The sequence below is a fragment of the Caloenas nicobarica genome, chromosome 8 (genome assembly GCF_036013445.1).
Source record: "Caloenas nicobarica isolate bCalNic1 chromosome 8, bCalNic1.hap1, whole genome shotgun sequence".
Taxonomy (NCBI): Eukaryota; Metazoa; Chordata; class Aves; order Columbiformes; family Columbidae; genus Caloenas; species Caloenas nicobarica.
Window position 1 is genome coordinate 28,355,980 of NC_088252.1, and position 22,502 is coordinate 28,378,481.

Here is a 22,502-nt window from a genome sequence, read left to right on the forward strand (position 1 = left end):
TCTTGATCTGATCTTTGGGCAGAGCCATGGAAACGGTCTGGCTGCGAGCCTGCGCTGTGCGACCCCACTTTACTCCCGGCTTTCTTCACATTTACAAATTAGACAAATGGCTTAATGGCCTGAATCGTGGTGAAATCAGTTACAATCATTGCACTACAATCCCTTTGCAATCTGCTCCTAATCCAGCAAGGAAACCAGCCCCACAGCCAGTGCTGAGGAAACGTTTCAAGATAGAAGCTTTTTGTCCTATTAGAAATATCATTACTGGACTAAAGCGAAGCAAGACAGTGAAGGATTCCTTTAAATAAAACCAGCACAGGGCAAGAACAGCAGCCCCAGAAACAGGTGCCCTGGTCTTAAGTGTAGCTTAACTGATGCAATGTCAATAGAAAACTGAATTTTTTTAAACTGAGGAAACAAACCAGGGAAACTCCAACACACGGCAGCGGGTACCGTGCCGCAGCGCACGGGATTGCGGGAACAGCCTGGGCTGGAAAGCTGAACAAACTTCTTCCAAATCCCAGCCGGGACTCGCGTGTCCTCCTCACCTTGGGATCCTTCCCGCTGCTTCTCCACGAGGTCCCTTCGCACTCTCCCGAAATTCTGGAAACCAGACAGAGGCTTTTGCCCCAGCATCTCCATCACGACTGATCTGCAGAAGAAAAAGCACACTAAGCGTGACATTTGTTTTGAAGACTCTCGACAGAAAGACAATCCCTCCCAAACCCGTACGGAAGCCCCGCAGACTCTGTGGGGTACGTGGGTCCCCAGCGCGGGGCGGCTGTTCCAGCTGCGGATGGAGCAGAGGGTGCCGCAGCCACCCAGAAACGCCACGGGGGTGTCCGGGTGAGAACAACGGCACTATTGGGGGAAAAAGGGTTTATTTCCATCACAGACCCCTCAGCAGCGGCTCGGTCAAACGCGCTCCCACCGTGTCCCCCACGGAGCCAGAACCGCCGTGGCGGTCGAGGCCAAATCATTCAACACCCAGAAACCCCGGCTGTCACGTTTGTTGGCTTTGCTGATGGAGCGTAAAGATCTTCAAGCATGATAAACCACCTGTGCCCACTCTCACTCTCTCCAGCAGCTCCTTGCAACTGCTCATGAAGGTTTGTGCTCATAACTCTTATCTCAGCTTTTTCTATTTTTCGAGGATAAATTTGCAGGCGGGCTTGGAGCTGTGAGCTGCTGCCCAAGCCAGTTCAACACCCGCAGCAGAGCTCTGCCACAAAACCAACCGCGGCCCCCATGCAACGAGGTGCTGGGGTCTCCGGCTGGGACACCACGTCCCACGAGGTGACACAAGGGACAGCTCCTCGCCCCAGGGCGGTCACGACCGCCACAAAACAGCTCTTTCAACCCAAAACGGACACCCTCATTTTCTACACGTAAGCCCCCCCCGCCCCCCCAAAAAATAAGTCACACCACCGTTCAAACATAATATTTTTATTTGTGGATAAAAATTAAGGCTCACAGTACTTTATCATCTCACAAGCAGAAAAATGTTAAAAATTGAGAATGACGGGGAACGCCCCCAATACAAATTCCTCTAACTGCTGACATGTTTTACTGAAGACTCGAGGTGAACAACTGTACAGGGCAGCTACAGTTATTAGTTTGTAAACTAGGTGCTAAATATATATATATATTTTTTAAGAAATGTGAACAGAGCATTATGTTTCTCTCCACTTCTGGGTGTCCGATACACACGGATTCCACAGCAAACACTCCGAACCGCTGGGATAACACCAACCTTCCCAAGAACAGCCCACCACAGCTACGACACACGGCACCGGCGTCAGACAGGGGAAGAGAGCTAAAGACAAGCCATTTCACTTGGATAAGACCTTTTGATCATAGTGCAATAATTTAAGCCTAAAATTTTCAATATTCAATTTTCTGGCTTAAAAAAAATAATAATAATAAAGTATGTTCCTAAAGAGCATGGGAATTGCTGTCAAGCTCCGCTTTGTTAGACATGAAAGCAACCCAGGTGATTAAAGACGGTAAAAGCGTATGTCACACCAGTACCCGCAGAAAACACACGTATATACCGCACCTATAATTCAGATGCAACTCCAGGAAGGACATCCAGGTGCGCAACACGCAGTGAATACACTGCAGATTTATTTACTTTTTCATGATTCCTATATTCTTCGCATTACTTTGTAGTAATTCCTCCCGGTTTGCCTTTTGTTGGCGAGGTTACACAAGCCAGCAGCGGGGCAGCAAGAGCGAGCGGCTGACAACGAGCAGCAACCGCTGTGGCGTCCAAAGGCTGAAGGATTTCTGCATCGCACCAAAAAGATTCGTTTCATGTCATTGCACCCTTCACATCTGAGATACCAACACAGTGAGGAAAACAGGTACCCTCAGCTTTTTCTGACAAAAAGTTCGAATGTACTCCAAGGCCATGATTGCATTAGGGAGCTTTCTTTCGAGACAAGCTACCACGAAAATTTCTTTCCAACAGAACCCGTGCTAAAACAGATCCTGCCACAGCAAACACCAACTTACACTGTTTTTTAACAGCTCTTACAGATCACAGTCCAGTAACGAAAGAACATGTGTATTGGTAATACTTCACTTACACCACAAAAAGCTCATCCAAAGGGCTCAAAGAGGTTATGATGGACATGGGTGAGAATCACCGCCCCCATATTTCATAAAGGGGGCAACCGAGATATCAATTAAGTTCAATTTTCCCAGGCTAGAGAATGTGCCCGGAGCAGGGATGCGGGGGGGCAGATTTCTGCTCCCCCGCGCACCCGTGTCCCCAAAGGGCTGCGACGCCACCTCCCTCCCCACCTGAAAAAACACCGCTCAGCAAAAAAATACATTGATGCAAATTCGCCATTTCCTATAAGCAGAAATTAAACTGGATTTCCATAATGCGTAGGCAGTAAATGTAAGAACAACAGGGAAACGTGTGCAATCAAAAGAATATAGAACAAACACTTCCAACCATTATTCCAGTTCACAAATCTACGCGAGTGGAAATGTAAGTAGCTACAGCCACTAAATAGTCCATGTTATGGAACAGTTTAAAACAAGTATTTCGTCCCCACAATACTACGGTAATCGCGCAGCTGAATGAAACGCAACTGCTTAAATGAACCAAAGGATGTGGGGTGCGGTTCCGCCGGGAAGGTACCTGGGTCAGGTTCCTTCCCGACAGCAACCGCGGGACGCGCCCAAAACTCTGCGGTGGGTGCAAACAGCTCGGCCTCGACACAGCAGGAAAGCACGGGTGACCCAAGTAACCACCGCTCAAATTATTGCTTACGTAACTACAGAAACAGCAGAACGCGGGTGACGGAAAGGATCTACGGGATCGGGGACGTCACCTCCGACAGCTGACTCCACACTAACGACTACGATGACCTTAAAGATCAAGCTAAGTACAACACATACAAAAAATTCCTGTAAAAGCGAATGTGCAGAAAATAAACTGTAACCAAAGCACGTGAGCGGCTGCGAAGGGACCGTTGCACAAGCACCTGGGGACAGGAGGAGGATTTGCAGATCCAGTCGCTCTGGTGCAACAGCTTCCAAATCTCGCTCCCGTTTTTATGCTCCTGGCAGAGTCCCAGAAGCAAAGATCCTTCCCTGTCTGCAATTTGACATACGCATACATGAAGTGCACACTAAATATTAGCTGATGTATACACGTCCATTACTGACACGCACACCTACCGAGCGATGCAAAAGGGGGTGAGGACAGACAGGTCACTTCGTAATAATTCATCGTTACTCTCTTGGAGCTCAATGTTATTGCCGTGGGCTAATACGTCAAACAATATAGAACAAGCTTAACAGTATACAACAGATACACAGTAATTCCACAACTCAACAGTTACTCACTACTCCATTTGGCAAAATATTTATTTATAATAAATCCGTTCAAAAGCAGTTGGTCACAAAGAATTCATTTTGCATTTTTAGGCCGTAACAACGCTTTTGGTAGAAGTAAAATAAACTGCCTCTTTTTACGCAGTGTACAAAAAAAAAAAACCAAAAGAGAGACACTGAAATGACAGTCAACAATAAAACACATGAAAAGAGGAATAGGTAAGACAAAGGCAAAAGCAAGAGGAATCTGTCTGCGCACCGGCAATGCTGCCATGATTATTTACCCGTACAAATCCTCAGCCTCACTTCGTTCTCATCCCCAGCAAAGCTCTTAACCGCAGGTTTCTGCTCCCGGAGAGGAATCTGATGCGATGTAGCAGCTCCAGTCGCTCTTTCACAGTACTGCATGTCAACACTGGGAATGGTTTCTGATATGATTTAGACTGCACACAGTACTTCAATAGAAAAAAAAGTTAATTACTCCCACTCCGTAGTTCCTGGTGGCTTTGATGTCAAGTCATACATCACCCGAGAAATGCCAGGAATCTTCTTGATCTCCGCCACCATTTTTAACACAACCTATTGTGGAGGGGAAAAAAAAAAAAAAAAAAAATCATCAGAAGAAAGCACGTAAAACAGACCCGATAAAAACTACCTGAGAAAAGCTTAAAAGAGGAAAATTTTGTTCACACCAATTCTGTTATACACAGGAGAGAAAGAGCCTGTAGCTATTAGCATATGACCACCAACTAAGAAATAAAATCAGCTTAAAGAAAACCTTTGGCTTCAGGATATCTGCAGTTACACTGTGAAAGTGCTGATTTTCGGCCCCGATAATAAACCAGATAATAAACCCGATAATAAACAATTCCCTCATAGCAGCAGCTCCTCAGCTTCCAAACTGTTCCGTGAAAGTCCAGGGGGAACATTGGCTGTTGTGTTGCTATCGATCATTGTCAGACTTTTCTCAGACCATTATCTCCAGCTGAACGACAGCTCAGAGTGAAACCCCTTTCAAAACCAAAAAGGCAGCTCTAAAGGTAAAAAGAAAAAAACAACAAACCCAACACCACACCAAAAAACCAGAAAGCAGCATCCAAAGGAGTTTCCATTGAGAGTTTTTCTCCAGAGTTCACAACCAATTCATGTTTGCAAAATATTCTAGATGTGAATTTGCTGATCCTTAGAAGTTCAGCTTCCTTAAAACTCCAACGGTTCACACCAAGGCCACTGGCACCACGTGCTGGTTTATAGTGCAAGCATTAATTAATCAATGCGTTGCTCTCCGTAGAAAAACACAGAAAATTTTTAATCAAATCTGATTATGTTCTCATAAATACAGGTATTTTCCATGTCTTCTATTTCGTTACCACTTTATTACCTAGCCTTAAAATGACCATTTTACACTTCGAAGAATGTGGGCTTTTTTGTTTGGTTATGGCTTTTCTGGTGTTTGTTTTGTTTTAAACACAAACTTGAATCCTCATTTTATATAATGGAATAGTTCATATTGTAACTTAGCCTTGCATAATTTCCTTTTAAATGGACAGGCTGCCTTAAAGTGGAAGGCTTCAGTTACATACAATTACTAAACAGTGCCTATATGCTTTTAAAGTATGTTTTTTAAAAAAGCCAATCCTGTTCTTCATCTACAGTGCATTCCCACAGAGACCAAGTGCTTGAAACTGGACATGGACAAAGTCTCCCAGAAAAATATGCCTAAATCCTTTCAGTGACCTAAATAGAAACCAGCACATTTTGAGATGTCAAACAGCAGGTGTCAGTAAAATCAGAAGTGGGGATCGAGGGCAATTTTTTAAAGTCAGGACATTTCCAATTACTAATGCAAAAAATTAATTTCAAAATCCCAGGAATAGTTGGGGTGTTCTTTCTTTTTAAATTGATGGTACTTTGCCTCAATTCTGTTGGAAAGCCTTGAAGTTTCTCATATTCATCTGCCAGCTTCTCATTTTGTGAGGTTTTTTTGCCCCAAACACCACCATATTCTTCCTAACGAATACTATGAAGACGACAAAAAAATTGCCATAAAATCAAAGTCAGGACAAGGAATCAAGAGAGAGGGCAGAAAGTCAAAATGAGGCATCTGCAATACTATAATAGGTCATGTTGAAAAGAAACCTGAAAATCCACATTACCTCTTCTGGAACCTCATTACCAGGAGTTGCTGCAATACCAGTCATAAAATCACTTGTAATAAAAGTTCGAATAACCACCGATCTTTGACAGGAAGGTTGTTTCTGTAGGGGGTCCCGATCGAAATGCAACGGTGTCAGTATTATTGGCATCTGGCTAATTTTTCCGGCATAACCTTCAGAAAACAGTAGTACAAAGTGCAATTAATTTGGTTTAAAGACACGAACATGATAGAAGTTTTACAGAATTTCCCGCATGTACTTTGAACTATATATTATTATATATTATTATTACACTTAGATCTTCTGGGATCTTTTCCCTACTGCTACCACACCTTAGAAGATCCACACTCGTTATATGATTATGTAATTAGTGGTGTGTATAACAACTCAAATTGCCCCTTGAAACACCCTTCAGGGTTTGCAGGCACGCAGAACAAAACCAGATAATCTCCATTAGCCCTGTAATTGCCCGCGAATGCAATTTAAAAATCTACCTTCCTTCCCACATAACATAACCATGAGGTTTTATCTATTCCCATATCAAGCCAAACAAAGCGGTTCACAACTATCTCTCTGTCTTCAACATATTTAACAGAAAGCTCCTCAGCATCCCTGTTGCTGGTGGTTGATTGGTAACTCCAGACGATTATCTCTCTTCTTTTTTTAATTTTTATTTTTAAATGTGTCCTTCTGAAAGCCAATACAGAGTCCCTAATTTTGTTGTTTACATGATCTAAAATTCTGATATTTGGGTCCGCAGCAGCCTGCACTGACACAGGATCTCACCTGCGTGCACCAGCTGCAGCGGGTGCCACACAGAGCCTTTTTCACTAAAAAATTCACGTCTTATTTTTGGGAGCGATTCATTCACACAAAGCCACGTGTCACCAAAAGTTAGCGAGACACATCTACAGTTTTACAAGTGTAATTGACAGTGTTATCCTCAGCATTTTGAGGCTGATTTTGTACGAATTCTGTTATGACAACCTTGCAAACAGAACATGCATTTTCAAAGGGAGATATCCTTTAACTTCATTTATATAAACACAGGCAAGTCTGATGAACTGCTTTCCACACATATCATATCACATCTTCAAATGTAATTAATTTAAAAAAATAAAATAAAAAAATAGGCTGAACCTCAGAACTAGTATATTCCCAGACACTGCCCACGTACCAAATCATCTGGTGGTTTGAAGTACCACCGTTTGCTGGCCCGACGTGGCTGGGTTTACAAATACAGCTTTCACTTTGAGAAATATGAAAACACCACAGTTCGTGAGCGTCATCATCATTAGAAACGTACTATTTGGGCTCCCATCTTTCTACCATGATTTAGAAACCATGTCAAGTGTCTTCACTTCAGGTAAACGCTGATGACGGAGATCGTCAGCAAAGAGAGGGATTCCGTCGACTTTCAGCTGGTTAACGGTACTTTTTGGAGAAGTTTGCAGAACTCATGGGATGAGGCGAAGCACCTACCAGACTCCCTGAGAATGTTGTGAGCCTCAAAATCAGCTTGACGTAAAGTGCTGAGGACGCCCGTCGTCAGGAACGTGGGGGTGACGTCCGTGGGAGGCTCCTTGACCGGTGGACCAAACACGTACACAACTCTGGAAAACAAACGCGATGGCAGAAAAACGCATTTTGTGTACACGGGATAAAACAGATTGCCTGAAGGACGCCTCTTTAGTATTGCAGTGAGAAAATAAAATTAGGGGAAAAAAGCATAATATTTGATTTTTCTCCTTAGTTACTAACTAGAGCTTAACGTAACTTCATGCCTATATTTTATAAACCTGACATGCACACTAGCTTTGGAAGTCAAACACAGTAATTTACTCTGGTTTGCCAGAGGCTAGCGATAGCTTCAATATTACTTATTCCAAAGCACAATCCTTTGAAAAAAACAGAAATACTAACTCAGTGGTATCACAAAATGGTGTTTTTTCAATCTTTCTTTGATGTCAGTAGAAGTTAAGATTATTCTGAGAAAGCTGCTTAATAAGTGCTTACAATTTCTATCTTCTCTCTTAATAGTAAACCACCAAAAAATAACATTGAATAGTAAACCTTATTGTTAATGAATAGCTGTGTTTTCATCACAGGGCACTAACATCCTAATTTATAAATCTACATAACTACAGCTGTAATAAGCTATCTTCTGCATTCAAACCAGTCACATCAGCTTTATATTTTTCAATCTCATTCCTCGTGTTTTATATGTTGAAGAACAAAAAGCAAAGTATAATATCGCCTGATGGGCCTCATACACAGACTTACTACAACGTGTTCACACAGGTTATTTGAGTTCGTAGATAAAACCAAGAACACTTGTCTAAAATCCAAAGCAGAAAAATACGCGAGCTTTACGTTCTGTATTTTTGTTTGTAACACAAAGTCTGCGAGCACAGCTGGGCAGAACAGCAACTATTTCAGTGCTCTCCTCAACCTTCATCCCTACACACAGCAACGAGAGATCCTGCAAACAGACCCCAAGGTGTGGGGAGGATTAAATCCACTGGAGCTTAAAGAAGAGAGCGACGCTGTAAATCCAGCACATACTTTGAAATTGCACATGCAATCCTGATTTTATAGCTTCTTTTGTACCCTCTGCATTTAGTTTGAAGAAGTATCTTGCAATTTAAGATCTCGCCTTTAAGAATAATACCTCTTGCAGTAGGTGTCACTTGCGTGACAAAATGCAGTTTTGCTATAAGCAATTATAAGCAGTTTTGTCAAAGTCTCCAGCCAGGCAAGAAGGATATGCATTCTCCAGAACTGATTTAATATCTAAGCAGCTTCAGCTGCTAGAAGAGCTATTCAATCAAGTAGCTCAAAAAGGCATATTCACAAAGAGCTCCATTAAGATTAAACTGCCCAGCTTTGGAGCTTTCCTGTGTGCCGTTAGAAGCGACAGTCCCATGTAAATTCTCTTTTTGACACAAAGCAAGAAAAACCCGCAAGACACCACAACTCACCCACAGGCCTGGACTCTTTCAAAAAAGATTTTGCATAAGTTACACTGGATATTGTCTAATCAAGTGCTTAAAAATAAAACTGAGGAGATAGGCTATGGAGTTATTTTTCAAGCTAGTAATTCCAGAAATAAACCTGCTTTGATTTATTGTGTAATTGCAACCTCCGTATGATACATATAAAAACGTTTTAGCGTAGGATAAACAAGAGAATGCTTGTGTATGCTAAATGTCCATACATGAAGTAGATCGTTAGAAATAAACATAACTCCAAATACTTACCTGTTTATGTTGTGGCACATGCGTGGTATGAGCCTGGCGAGAAACATAAGAGACTCCCAGTGTGGAGCATCTTTACTAGAGATCCCACAAACATAGCTATAGGAACGACAGTCACCCTATAATTAAAAAAAAATATTAATTGAACACGGTTTGGTGCCAAAATAGTTCACAATACCTTCCCGTTCATTCCGTAGGCTACAGGACCATACTTTGTGCCAACATTTATCAGACACTGAGCTGGTGAAATCAGTACACTGAGAGACACCAAGTGAATGAGAAAATACAGAATAAGATAGACCTCTTGTGAGCTAACGAGAGCGTATAAAAGGAAAATTTTCAGAATGGAAAGATTCAGATAAGGTCACCTGAGCACAGGGGCTGATTGTGTATTGGTATTTTGACGGCGCCATCTGAAGAGAGCCTGTAGAAATCTGCTGATAGTACTGCTATTAAAAATAGTGAGAAAAGCTGGCCGCACGGAGTTTCAGAAGAGACCCACAAGATTACACAGCTGATAATAAAAGGTGTAATTCAATACTGATAAAACAAAGACAGGTACTTTACAGCCATGAGTACTCAGTAATGAAATCTTCCAAGTTAGTGCATGCAATTCTGTGAGAATGGCAGCTCAGCGTTTGGTGATCACTTTGTCACGGCGCAGATTCGAGTGTTCCCGTACCCTGACCGGCCTGCTCTGGCTCCTTTCCTAACAAGGATAAGGATATAGCACCATTCAAAAAAGTGCAGGAAAGGGCAATAAGCATGGTCAAGTGTAAGAAGCAGAGGGGTTTTTTTGATCAACTCAGCCTAGGACTTCTCAGCCATAAAGGGCGCAAGAGGAATACAGCAGAGGTCTATGAGATTTTGAAGTCATGAAGAAACTGCCCATATGTGACCAGTATTAGTCAACGTCAACGGTATCCTCGAACACGACACCTGCTATTTGCTCCTGTGTCTATTCAGATGTCTCAACGCCTTTGCACCAACAAATGACAATAATGTAGGTATCCCAGTCACTTGAAGTTTATGTTCTCAAGTCAAGCCCTTTATTTTCAACCATAAAGCGGCAATTCTTGCGCTTCAGTTCAGCTGCCACGCTGTGGGAAGCGGCTTTCAGAACATCCCTGGAATGAATCCATTTACCTGCACTCCCACAGTTTTGATTGGTAACAAGAAGGCATTCAGTGAATGTAGGCTGGTGATCTGCATCAGCTTCTCCTGGTCTTCTTCAGTTGTACACGCTTTGACCCTTTGTAGCAAAGTATGTGGCTGTGCAACGATGCAGAAAAATAAATTTAATTAAAATAAAGCCCCCAAGCATGCAAACACAACTTACAAGTAATGATTTTATTTGCATTTTAAGTAGCTGATTGCTTAAATTTAGTCCACATTTACCCCTTGGAACTATTTTTTAAAAAACCCTTTAATAATTAATTTTAGCAAAGGCAGTTTTATTGGATTGGACTGCATGCAGTTTAAGCTGAACCTCTTTTCCTATGCTCATCCTCTTTCACAAAGCTATACTTTTCATTTTTGTTGTTTATTTCAGATAGAGTACAAAGCAACATCCTGTTATGCTACACTGCAACTCAATGAGTTTTCAAGGAAATACTCCCCTTTAGTTCAAAACAACTTCCAAAACACTGGACACTAAGTTAGAGCCGGACTCTGCTAACGACGTTCCAGCCCCTGCAATTCAGTTCAAGTGAGCTTATAGTAATCATAACAGTTAAGAGACTGAGAACTAAAACATCATCAATTAAAATTTGATGTTTTCGTTCAGGACATGTGGCAAGCGCTAGTTCCTCACTCCTGCGCTTTCATTTAGACATTCAGGGATTGTCAGGACGTGCAGATCTAGGAGGTTACAATTATCTCAGGGAGGGAAAAATCTCCAGAAATCCTCACCTGCACAAAGTTTAACTAAAACAAAACTTATTTACTATATGAAAGGTATATAAACTTGCATTTTCCAGAAATTGCTTAATATTTGCACCAGTCATGGTGCAAAAAATTCTACTGCACGATACGGAATGGTTTTGAGTGGGTTGTACTGGAATGCATTACTCCTTAAAGAGTACAAGTAAGGAGTTTGAAACTAGTAGCTTAAACCTCATTGCAGGCCACCACAGAACGATCATACTACTTTTAGGCATATTAGAACTTAGAAATTTTGTTACCTTCTTAACACTTGCAGAAAAATCTGCAACTATTTTCAAAATGTTGTTTGTTTCAGGGAAGTCTTTGCACACATAAGGCTCTTCAGCACATATCACTCTGATTGCTAGACCAGGACCTGCAACGCAAAGGTGAAAAAACATTATACTACATAACAGAAGAGCCAATTTTCATCTACAAAATGTGACAACGTCTGGAACAGCAGGTCAATCACTGAGTAGACTTTGCCACTGTATCTATGCTTTGTCTTAACACTTTACAAGACCGAAAAAAATCAACAAACCACAAGCAAATATCGTTCTGGATTAAACTGCTTGGTCCATTTAAGCATTATTTATCTACAACTTAAATTGGATGGTTGTGTGAAGCAGCAGTTAGTGGTGATGAAGTGTGGTGGGTGGCAAACCAAAGCCAACAGGAGCCTCCTCCTCCCCTTTGCTGGGCAGCTGGGATGAAAGAGCTGCTTATAGCGCACACTTGAGTCTCCCCTGGTTTTAAAGACCCCTGAAGGCTCTTTGACCTTTCAGCTACTCAACACAAAAGCTTGTGTAATTTGCTGGAAATGTCTGAAGCTGTTTTCTTGCGTTTCATGTGGTGCCGGTGCATTAGCACAGCAGCCTCTGCGCTCTGCCAGCCACCACTACCCACCCTGCAGGACGGTTTTAAAATGCATGGACAGAAAAATACCCCTCTTAAAAGCATGTGGACTTCACTCTATTATATACTTTGATTTCATGGAGAATAACAGCAGAAAACATCATTTTCAAAACGGCAAATACCCCTTAGAAAGGCAGGTAGATACGGACCATTATTTCAAGTAAGATACATTTGACAGCTCTGGCAGCATTCAGCTGCACTTTACTGATAATTCTTGCTTTGGCTTATACAACTAAAAAGAAACAAATACAGCTAAAAGCAAATGGTTTTCCTTTAAACTTTCCTTTAAAAGTTTCCTTAAAGCAAAACTTTTCCTTTAATCCACTACACATAAAGCTGCTCTCAAATGCTCTCCTGAAAAAAAGATCCTGCTTAAGAAAAAACTTTAATAAATCCATCCATTTTTTATTCCTCTGTTTAGACGTAAGTTTTATGCCCCAACATAAAATTATTCTGCAGGGGAAGTATATTCTAAACACCACCGATGTGACCAACAGCCCCTCACTAAGCAGCACAGAGCAAGTCCCCTACCTGGGAAGGGATGCCTCGAAACCAGCTCTTCGGGGAGACCAAGTTCTCTTCCGAGCACTCGCACTTCATCTTTGTGGAAGTCTTTCAGTGGTTCTATTACTTTACCCTTAACAAAAGTAAAAGCAATTTACTCTCCAGCTTACATATTCAAACAAAAACCCTCAAATGTTTGGGTTATGGCAGTCAGGCTGGCTGGCTTCTCACAGCATCAGCTGCCAGCTCTCACATAAACACTGAATACAAAAGTAGATGTGAATGTGGGCTTTGTAAAACGGTTGCAGGACAGAGGATAAGACAAGAAAGTTCAAGTGTGTGCCAGAAGCATCAATGGCTCAATCAGCGTAAATATAGCTGTAAGGTCAAGCTGGCTCTGCCTTCACAAATTCAGACCTTTCTTGTCTTCTTTACATGTTCAAACCAATCTAAAAGCACTGAAAATACTTTGCACAGTAATGAATATTACAAGTGTGGATCACAAACAGTTCCTCGTCTCTCCTGCAGTTGAGCACTTACTAATAACTGAGCACCTTTCAACAGGGTTACATGATGTCTCGTGCTGGTTCGTTCTTAGAGTATTTTATAACAGTCAGAGAACTTTGCCTTCTAATGTCAGAAAAGGCAAGTCTCCTACATCTGCTTCATATGACAACACTTCAGAGCTCTGCGCGGGAAAAGCATTTGAAAAGCTTTTCTGGACTTTGGACCAAACAGACCGATCGGGGCTACAATCAAAGGGCCAGGACTGGGGCTGCTTATCTTCACACAGTTCAGCCTCCTGTGTTCACATCATCTCGAAGCTCTGCTCAGCACCCACAGATGTCCATGCTGGGCCATTTCATTAAGATTTGGGGGTTGTTAAATTGACGACTGGCAAACAGACCGTGTGCCGCCAGGGTACTGCTGGCAGAGAGCCCAGCAGGTTAACCACGTAACTAGAAATGTGATGCCGAAGCTGTGTAAGAACAGAAAGAACTCACCCCTGTAGTTACCCAGAAGAAGTATCCCTGGATTTCACCCCATTTAAATGTATTACTCTCTCTCAAGAGAGAGGATAATACTGTGTTTGCAGTGCTGGATGCTACAAGAGGTTCAAGAGGAGAATTTTGGCCCTCTCTCTCAACAAGAGCTGATTATCTTTCAACTAAAGCCCCGTCACTGCTCTTGCCTGAATCCACAATGTGCCAGATCTGGACCATCGGTACCTACAGGTTACTCATCAACTAGTGTTCAGAACAAGACACAACAGAAGGAATAAGTGACCCATTACACCAGGAGTTCCAGCTGAGCCAGAACAAAGGTGTCTGAGAAGTCTGAAACTACTCTCCTGCTAAAGGCTTTTGGTTTTGCTCTGCTTCCTTACTAGAACACGGGTTTGGTTTGAGGGTAAGGAGTAAAACAGCAAGCAACGTCATCCACACTGAATAAATCCACGTTCAATCTGTTGTCATCTTCCTCAGTATCCAGTGCTGGACAATACTCAAATGCTTTTGACAACTTTGAGAATGTAGCAACTAGAAAGAAGGGTAATAAATTGCAACATATTACAACAGAATTTAAAGGGCCTCATCAGAATAGCCCCCATCAACACGAGACAGTTACACCAGCAAAACACAGAAGTTGTTCGTTTTTGATACTCAGCTTCACGTCACCAGCACCCTCGTTTTCATTTACCTCTTCTCTTAACTTTCGAATCAGTTCTGTGTCATTATGATGAGTTTTGATGACTTCAGCTTTGCCGCTTGCGACAAGGGAAGCGCTTTCGATGAGATCAGGTCTGAGCGTGCCCTGAGCAAGAAAAACCTCTTCAGGTTTCAGGTTCATCTCTCCGATAACTTCATTGGCAATCTAGATGATGAAGAGAAAGGAGAAAAATGTTCCAATCTACTTTTTGGTTGTCAAAGGTCTAAAGGAAGATAACGGATTGCTCAACAAATGCTGCTGAGCTGCAGAAGCGCAAACAAACAGGGAAACTAATTGTGACAGTAGCCCCCTGCTGAAATAGTCCTATAAACCCAGATTTTGTTGAACAGCAAATGGAAAGAGCATCTTCAGACAACAGGAACATCACTGCTCACTAAACGTTCTGTTCTCCCTGCACCACCAACGCCGGGAGCTGCCAGATGGAAAATGGCTCATCTGCAGTAAAGCAACAGAAATGTGTCCAAATTCAGGTTACTCATCAATTTGGTGAAAAAACATTACACGGAAGGTTGGCCATTCATTGCTGTTGCTTAAACAATATCGTATATCTAAACATGATGGTGGACCTAGTACAACGCTTGTGAACAGTGTTGTGACCACTGACTGCCAAAAATTTTAGGCTTAGGGTAACGTACCAATGACTTCTTTAGGTCATCCACAACTTATAAGATCACTGATACCTCTGGGTGCACCGTGCTTCAGAATGAAACAGTCTGACTTAGAAGTTTTATCTAGAAATCATATAATAAAAACCAAAAAAACCCCAAAAAACCCAAAAAAACCCACCCACACAACCAACAAATAATTATAAACACTACCTTAACAAACGTGTCACCAATAATTTTTCTTTTTTCTTCTGGACTTGTCGTCATGTTTAAGGTCTTGCTGATTCTTTTACGTGGAGTTCTGTCCTCATCCGAGATGGGCAGAGTTGTTGTACCATTATAGAACGAATGAGCTGCATTCACCACTGTAGGAAATTACAGGAATTCGTTGGCGAAGTCAGTAAAGATTTTTATGCAAATTTGAAAAATATGAGTTTCACTCTATTGCTTTAAAAAAGAAAAATCATTCCAGTCCTTAAACTATCAGCTGCATTAAATAGGTCTGTTCAATACCTCAAGAATTAATGTAGCAAAAGCACTCTATTTCTCTTATTAACCCTACTCTAGTGGGTAATTTTTTTCACATTATGAGGCTAGGCAACAGTGTGAAAGGTCAGTTCTTGCTTCTCCTCTTAGATTAGAATTTACTTGATTTATTTAAGTAGTTTACAGGACAGTATTTCCCCAAGGCCTTTCTGCAAGCGAAATTAAATGATGTGCTATTTACTCATGGTACATTATACTTCTTAATTTAGAGGGAGGCTCTTTGGCATCTTTCACCAGCACTGAACTCCACAACCTACAGAAGGAACATTTGCACAGGGATTCCCTCAATTTGTTACTCTGGTGGCCTGTCAGAGCACTGGTTTATTGGTCTGCAGAGTGCAAGACAGATTGGCCACTTAAAAAAAAATTATAAATATTTTAAAAAAATAAAGATACATGTAGAACAGAGCTTAGACTTTGCTGCATCAGGCTACTGCAGCCCAGTCTGCATACGCCTTGAAAAAGTAATTTTGGTTGTAAGAGCATTCAATCACCCAAATGAGCTCACAGTTTAGAAAGAAAGCGAATAAGGACAAGAAATAAAGTCCCAGTGGAGGACTGGCAACCAGGCTGCTGCAGAAAACTGCAACCAAATGAGCTCTGCAGCTGAGCAGGATGATTCATCCATCAGCAAAGCGACTGAGGCACATACCCGCTGCTGCGCTGTGCCCCAGCAGCACAACTCAGACCTCAGAAACAGAAGACATGGGTCAGTTCATTATCTGCACCGATCAAATAAGTTAACAAGCTTAATATTTTAGGTTTGAAATGTTGTGAATAGGCCCGGGTTGTTCCAAATTACCAGCCGTGCTTTGGTGTGTAAGGTCTGAGAACTGCGAAGATCAAATCAATGAAACAAAACACTAGATATGCATTTTAGGAGACTGGCCACGTCATTAGTGGTGGCAGGCATATTTAACGAAATTATGGTACCTTTAACTTGAATCCCAAGTTTTTTGAGTGCCTCCTCTACAGACTGACTCTCTCTTTTGCGCATAAATCCATTATCTATGTGTACAGCTATGACCTGATCTCGGTTTAAAGCTCGGTTCAGCAGAGCAGTGCACACCGTCGAGTCCACACCACCACTGAGTAAAACCTAAGAATGAGGAGAAAAAAAGGTAAAAAAACCCAAACACACACATTTGGTCAGCTGCCTACAGGGAAAGTCTTAACAAACAATTCGGATACAACTATGAGAATCAGAACAGACTGCTGACTTACAGGCAATGATTTGGAAGAAAAGTCAACGTATCGACCCAGTTGTGCAAACTTTCTAAATCCTGTTTAATGTATCACCCAAACCACAACAATTTTTCATTTTTCAGACTAACCTGAGTAACTCTTCAGTGCCAGTGTTTCTGTCAGGCTTTTGCAAATAATCTTTGGGCTTCAATTCAATCTACTTACCAGGACTTTTGAGGAGCCCACTTTCTCCTTGATGTCTTGAATGCACTGAAGTTCTCTGTTTTCCACGGTGAAGGTACCACTGCATCCCGCAATATCATACAGGAAATTCTTCAGGATCATTTTTCCATTCACGGTGAGGCTGACTTCAGGGTGGAACTGTGCTCCATACAGTTTTTTAGATTCATTTGCTATGCCTTTGTCGGGGCAAAGAAACAAGCGTGACAAAAAAAAGAAACTGGAAGTGAAATGCATACCCAAGAAAGTCAAGCATACGCTTTTTGAGCAATTTATTCTGCCATATTTTAGCACAAATCACCAGTTAAAACTAAAGATTCTGGTTAAGATTAAGACCAAGGGTACTGTTACATATCCAGAACACACAATCCCTCAGAAACCAAGGAAAACACTCAGACATGCTAGGAAAACCGTTCTGTAAATAGGAAATAAATTACATTATTATTTTTTCCTCACCACAATACCTCATACAACCCGCCAAACCAGCCACATTGACACAGCTGTATCCACACTAAAAGGGTTGGGGTTTGGGGCTTTTTTTTTTTAATGAAAGATTTAAAATAAACCAGGTGAATACTTTTGAGATGTTAGGAAGTGGCTCATCAGCTCAGCAAACTTCAGACCCCCGCAGGTCTCCCATCTCCGAGGAAAGCAACCCAAAGAGGCTGTTTCCGTTCAATAATTTGAGTAGCTTTCAAAACCCAAATTCTAAGGTCCTACATTCTTCTGTGACAATCTGTGTGTGATGTCTGAAACACTGCTTTCAGTACCAACATTATTTTTGCTCAGTTGAACATGCATGCAACAATATTCAATACAATAACAAGTTAATCACGCTTTAGTAATTAAACAGTGTTTGACTTGTACTATTACAGTGCAAAACCCAGACGCTGCTTATGCTGCACACTACAGTACATCTTCCTCTCCCCTGACTTAACAGCACACAATATTTTATTTCAAAGAGAAACAAACACACGCATACTTTAAAATAACGAATTGTAAAAATAAAGTTTTCCTTAAATGACCAGTTTCAAACCAGGACCATTCATTTCCATATCTATTTCTTTCTATTTTCAGGACAGCACAACACACGAGCAAACACGTACCAGAAATTGTTAAAAACAATTCACTTATTTGGCAATTAATAGAGAGTCTGTTCCCATTTGGGTCTAACCACTGTCTGCCATATTTTTTCCTTTAATGAACACTATCAAAACACAATTTCTCTATAAAATCAATACCTGCTATAATGTTCCCAGACTGCGCAACCACTTTGAATCCATCAGCTACTTTATCCACACTGTCCCCGTGGGTGAGGAGCACAAGCTCTTCCTTCTGAAGGCCCCTAAACACACAATAAAAACTAGAATCAATCAAAAAAAGAACCAAGACCTAACGACCTATGTTTCCAAGAGAAGCCCTTAGGGATCCCAACAAAAGCACATCTTGATTGACCAGGCTCATTTGAAATACACGCAGGATTTTCTTCCCAAAAAGAGTCATCTCCGGCTCTTAGATGCCTCCACTCCACTGGAAGCTGCCTAAGTTCTTGTACAATACATCCTTCATGCAAAAGGTGGTTTATCTTAATTCAGAAGGGTTTGGGGTTTGTGTTTGTCGGTTTGTTTTGTTTTGGTGTGGTTTTTTGTTTTGGTTGGTTGGTTGTGTTGTTTGGGGTTTTTTGCTTGTTTTATTTTTTGTTGTTTGTTTCTTTTTTTCTTTTGTTTCTCTTCAGAAACACATAAATATTGATGGATCCCCTCTTTGACATGCAGAGTCACCTAGAGTCAATCAGGATATCGCAGTCCTGCTTTTTATTCCAATAAAATGAAGTTTTCTTGCTCAAACCTAAGTGTTTTCTGGACAGTTTGGGCACCTCAGACTTCGGGCAGGGTATAAAGCTCTGCAATAGCCCCACAGGGGAGAGTTAATAAAACTGGGACACCAGGTAGGAGTAAACTATTTGAACTATTACAAAGAACTCAAGAGGCATTGACAAGACTACCATGAAATCCAATTCTGGTTTTATAAAACATCATAAAGTGATTTTAAAGGAAGGTAGAAAGCAAATGCTCTCAGATTTTCTATTAACTTTCAAAAAGGGGATGGGCGCAGCCAATACAAGAGTAACGCACTGCGCAGCGGGAGGAGAAGGGCTCAACACCAAGGTTCTCGTGCTGCGGTACACTTCATGGTGCCTTAGCGAAGACGTTCTACTTTGAAACAAAGGGTTTACACAATATCCCAAGCAAACATATCTGCATTTCTAGAGTCAATTGAGAAGTTACGCCTAGGAATGTGTTTAAATGTGTAACTCGTTTACTTAAAAACACAGCTGTAAAAGTTTTATTAGAAATTAGTATGGGTGCAATTTCACTGTTTTCTTTAGAATAAGCTTCCTCTCATCCAGCCACCAATTTCCAGACTGGTATTTCCAATATTGTTTTGATAACTTTAAATGCCTGTGTACCTGAACAGTGAGCACGTGTTATCCAGAGTAATGCTGAACACTCCATCTTCTCTGACACTCTTCTTGTGCACCGTACCTCCAAATACCTTATTCATCATCTGTCAAAGCAAAAATATCACATGAGCAAGCACCGCAAAGTCTAGTGCCACTTTATACCTCAATCTGCCTGTGGCTGACAACAGCTCTAGCCCTCTAATACCTACCAACACAGCTTTTCATGATTATACTCAATATATCATTTTGCAAAAGGGTAAGAATTCTCGTCAGAATTAATCATTGTTCTGTAGTGTGCTTGTTCCCTTTTGCCAGCCCTGTCAGTCTACCTGGGGCTGCTGCTGCGCACAATGAGCAGCAGAAATCCAGAGCGGTAGACAAGAAGTAGAGATTTACAAAATAATGCATATTTAATAGTGTACATTGGTTTAGTGTACATTGACTTGCACTTATGAACAGCTGCTCTACAAACCAGCTGAGTACCCGAGGCCGGTTATCATAGAAACAGTTAAGCTGCAGAGCAAAAATCTGATTTATCTACCCTTTAGTTAAAAGCCCTCTGATAGGCTTAAACTTCTCAAGATCTGGCTCCTCAGCTCTGGAGAACCAGTCAAAGACTTGAGTCTATTCCCTTACAGTTATTTTTGTGACTCTTAATAATCCTTGCTGTATCAGAGTAGTAAAATTCTCAACCAGTTTTTTTTCTAAAACCTCACCTTGTCCTTTGGAGTTTGATATCTGCACTTTAGATTTCAGAAGTCTCAAAATAAAGATTTTTGTTTTCCTTACAAACATAACTGGTAACTTAGAAAAGTATTAGAGTCTCACTTTCCAACTACTTTAATTTTCAGAGATTTAAAACTTCCTTTTAGACACAGTTTGATCTTATTGTACTTGATTGATTTCAATCCTTTATAATGTAGTAGTAGTGCATTAATACCCACACTTGGTTAATTTCCATAAAGTCAGCCTTAAGGAACTCCCCTGCTTGAGGCTAGCTAGCGTGGTTTTCAATTCGCCTGGCATTTTAAGGCATATTTTAATATAACACACATTTCCCTTTAGAACAGGGAGTGCCAACATTGTTTCCGTAATCACCAGCCTTTGTAAAGGAGTTTTTCCAGCCATTATTCAGCACCTCTGAAGGCCTAGGAAATCACTAACCCTGGAAAACAAAACAAGATGCACAGCAGCATCTAATCCAGCCCTTGTCCCCTTGGAAGTTTGTTTTTCCTCAGCTGGGACAGCAGACCTCTGCAGGTCACCAGCCAGCCCCGAGGTAAATACATGTTTTGTGGGCAGGAGGGTTTAAGCACTCTTAAGAACTATGCTAGAAACATTCCACACTTGAAAACCAAAGGGAAAAACCATTCCACTTATTTACATGAGGGACACATTTTCCAATAGCAGCTAGGCAGAATCAGTGACTGCCAGGTTGTATTTATTGTGACAGAAAAAAGCAGCATGAACTCAGTTCACAGCACTTAAGGAAAAACCATTTATGCTATTGATGCAGCTGAGCCAAGAGAAGACGACACAGTATGCTCAGTTTACCAATTAGCACTTTAAAAGTATCTTTTGCACATGTGGCATATTGCTTATATTTGAAAAGCACGTCCTTTAGCAGTGCATCTTCCGTTGGGATCAGAAACGAGGCCTGGAAGGCGGCTGCAGACAAACTGATCTGTGGCCAGCACCTGCATGCCATAGCAGATCCCCAGAACCGGCTTTCCTATTGTGAATATTGCTGGGTCGAACCACGGTGCGTCTTCCGCGTACACAGAGTTTGGTCCTCCGGATATAATGATAGCTCTGCAGACAAAAGATAAAGAAAACATTAACTCCAATATAGTGTTTACTTTAAAATCTATTTGCTCTAAACATTGACATTGCCTCATAATACTCTTACAACTCCATATATTGTAAGATATATTTTAAGAGAGATATCCTAACATATAGATTAACTTTGCTATGCTACAGCTGTCAAAACCAGCAGTTCATCAGAGAACTATTTGATCAGTTTAAACAAACACAAGCCATCTTAAAAAGTGACTGTATTTTAAATTCCTCATAGCCAAGTGTCAACTATGAGAGAAGTAAGATGGCTGGGATCAAATGCAGAGTATTGGCATTAAAAAAAAAAAAAAAAAAAAATATATTTCATGATGTCTGTGCCATCTGGAGGGGAGTTGTGTTCAAAAACCAGACTCCCAAATTTCTAGAGCTGCTGAGAAAATGTCCCTTAATCCACCCGGTTACAAAGTGAGATGGCATTAGCAACAGGTTGTGAATTAAAAGTCCAATACGTGCAAGCATTTATGGTTTGAAGTTAATACTTGACACTATAACAGAAAATTAAGTCTTTTCAAAGGGGAGGAGAGACCTTTGCAAATCAGGATGATTTGCAAGACCGTGACCTGCAGAAGCAGCAGCCAGCTGGGCAACGTGTTTTGGCCTCGGCCAGGACTGAACACAGGTGCACCAGACCTCGGACTGTTTATTTCACACAGGACATCACATCTCTTATCCAGAGCGAGAAATGCAAAATTGGACGAGAGAGAAGTTGCATATGCAGGATTAAATGCTTTCTTGTAGCATTATTTAGAGTGTTTGTCATGCAAGTAGTGACGAAATAGAATTTTTCCATTTTCAAGCAGCAGAAACGGGCAGTGTACTTCGAACATCTGTACCACGGGCAGAAATAATCATGTAGTAACAAGCCCACGAACAACTGGTCCCTGCCATCCATGTACAGGCACCTCTGTTCAAGGCAGAGACACGATAAATTTCCTAAACAGAGATTCTGCTAGAAAGAGCCTTCAAACTCTTAATGCCTGGTGGTACTACTGCTTCTAATAACTCCACGTACAGAGGCATTTGCTTAAGTGCCAGATGTACAGAACACTACTTAATATTAATTAAAGGAAATATAGCCACACCTACAAATTGAACATTCTTATGGAGAAGTCAAAATAGTTATACGCTGTCTTTTTCAAAAATTAGAGTCTTAAAATCTACCTTTTTTTTCCATACCAATTAAAATGCCACAGAATACAGAAAGGTTATCCAATCTTCCCGAGTATTAAGAAAAAATAATTATGAATTGAGGGTGAGAGAGGAATCAGTG

General features: G+C 41.3%; 1 protein-coding gene across 1 annotated transcript in view; it reads right to left on the reverse strand.

Moving 5' to 3' along the window:
• Positions 1 to 1,430: 1,430 nt before the first annotated feature.
• Positions 1,431 to 22,502, reverse strand: part of GMPS (guanine monophosphate synthase) — a 29,805-nt gene continuing 8,733 nt past the window's right edge. The window contains exons 3-16 of the mRNA XM_065639828.1: positions 21,073 to 21,187; positions 19,382 to 19,479; positions 18,153 to 18,256; positions 16,897 to 17,090; positions 16,420 to 16,585; positions 15,154 to 15,305; positions 14,306 to 14,479; positions 12,635 to 12,740; positions 11,449 to 11,564; positions 10,412 to 10,537; positions 9,269 to 9,384; positions 7,491 to 7,621; positions 6,009 to 6,181; positions 1,431 to 4,431 (exon numbers count right to left, since the gene is read on the reverse strand). Of these exons, the coding sequence (XP_065495900.1) occupies positions 4,330 to 4,431; positions 6,009 to 6,181; positions 7,491 to 7,621; positions 9,269 to 9,384; positions 10,412 to 10,537; positions 11,449 to 11,564; positions 12,635 to 12,740; positions 14,306 to 14,479; positions 15,154 to 15,305; positions 16,420 to 16,585; positions 16,897 to 17,090; positions 18,153 to 18,256; positions 19,382 to 19,479; positions 21,073 to 21,187 (1,873 nt within the window). The 3' untranslated portion in view covers positions 1,431 to 4,329. The remainder of the gene's footprint in view (positions 4,432 to 6,008; positions 6,182 to 7,490; positions 7,622 to 9,268; positions 9,385 to 10,411; positions 10,538 to 11,448; positions 11,565 to 12,634; positions 12,741 to 14,305; positions 14,480 to 15,153; positions 15,306 to 16,419; positions 16,586 to 16,896; positions 17,091 to 18,152; positions 18,257 to 19,381; positions 19,480 to 21,072; positions 21,188 to 22,502) is intronic.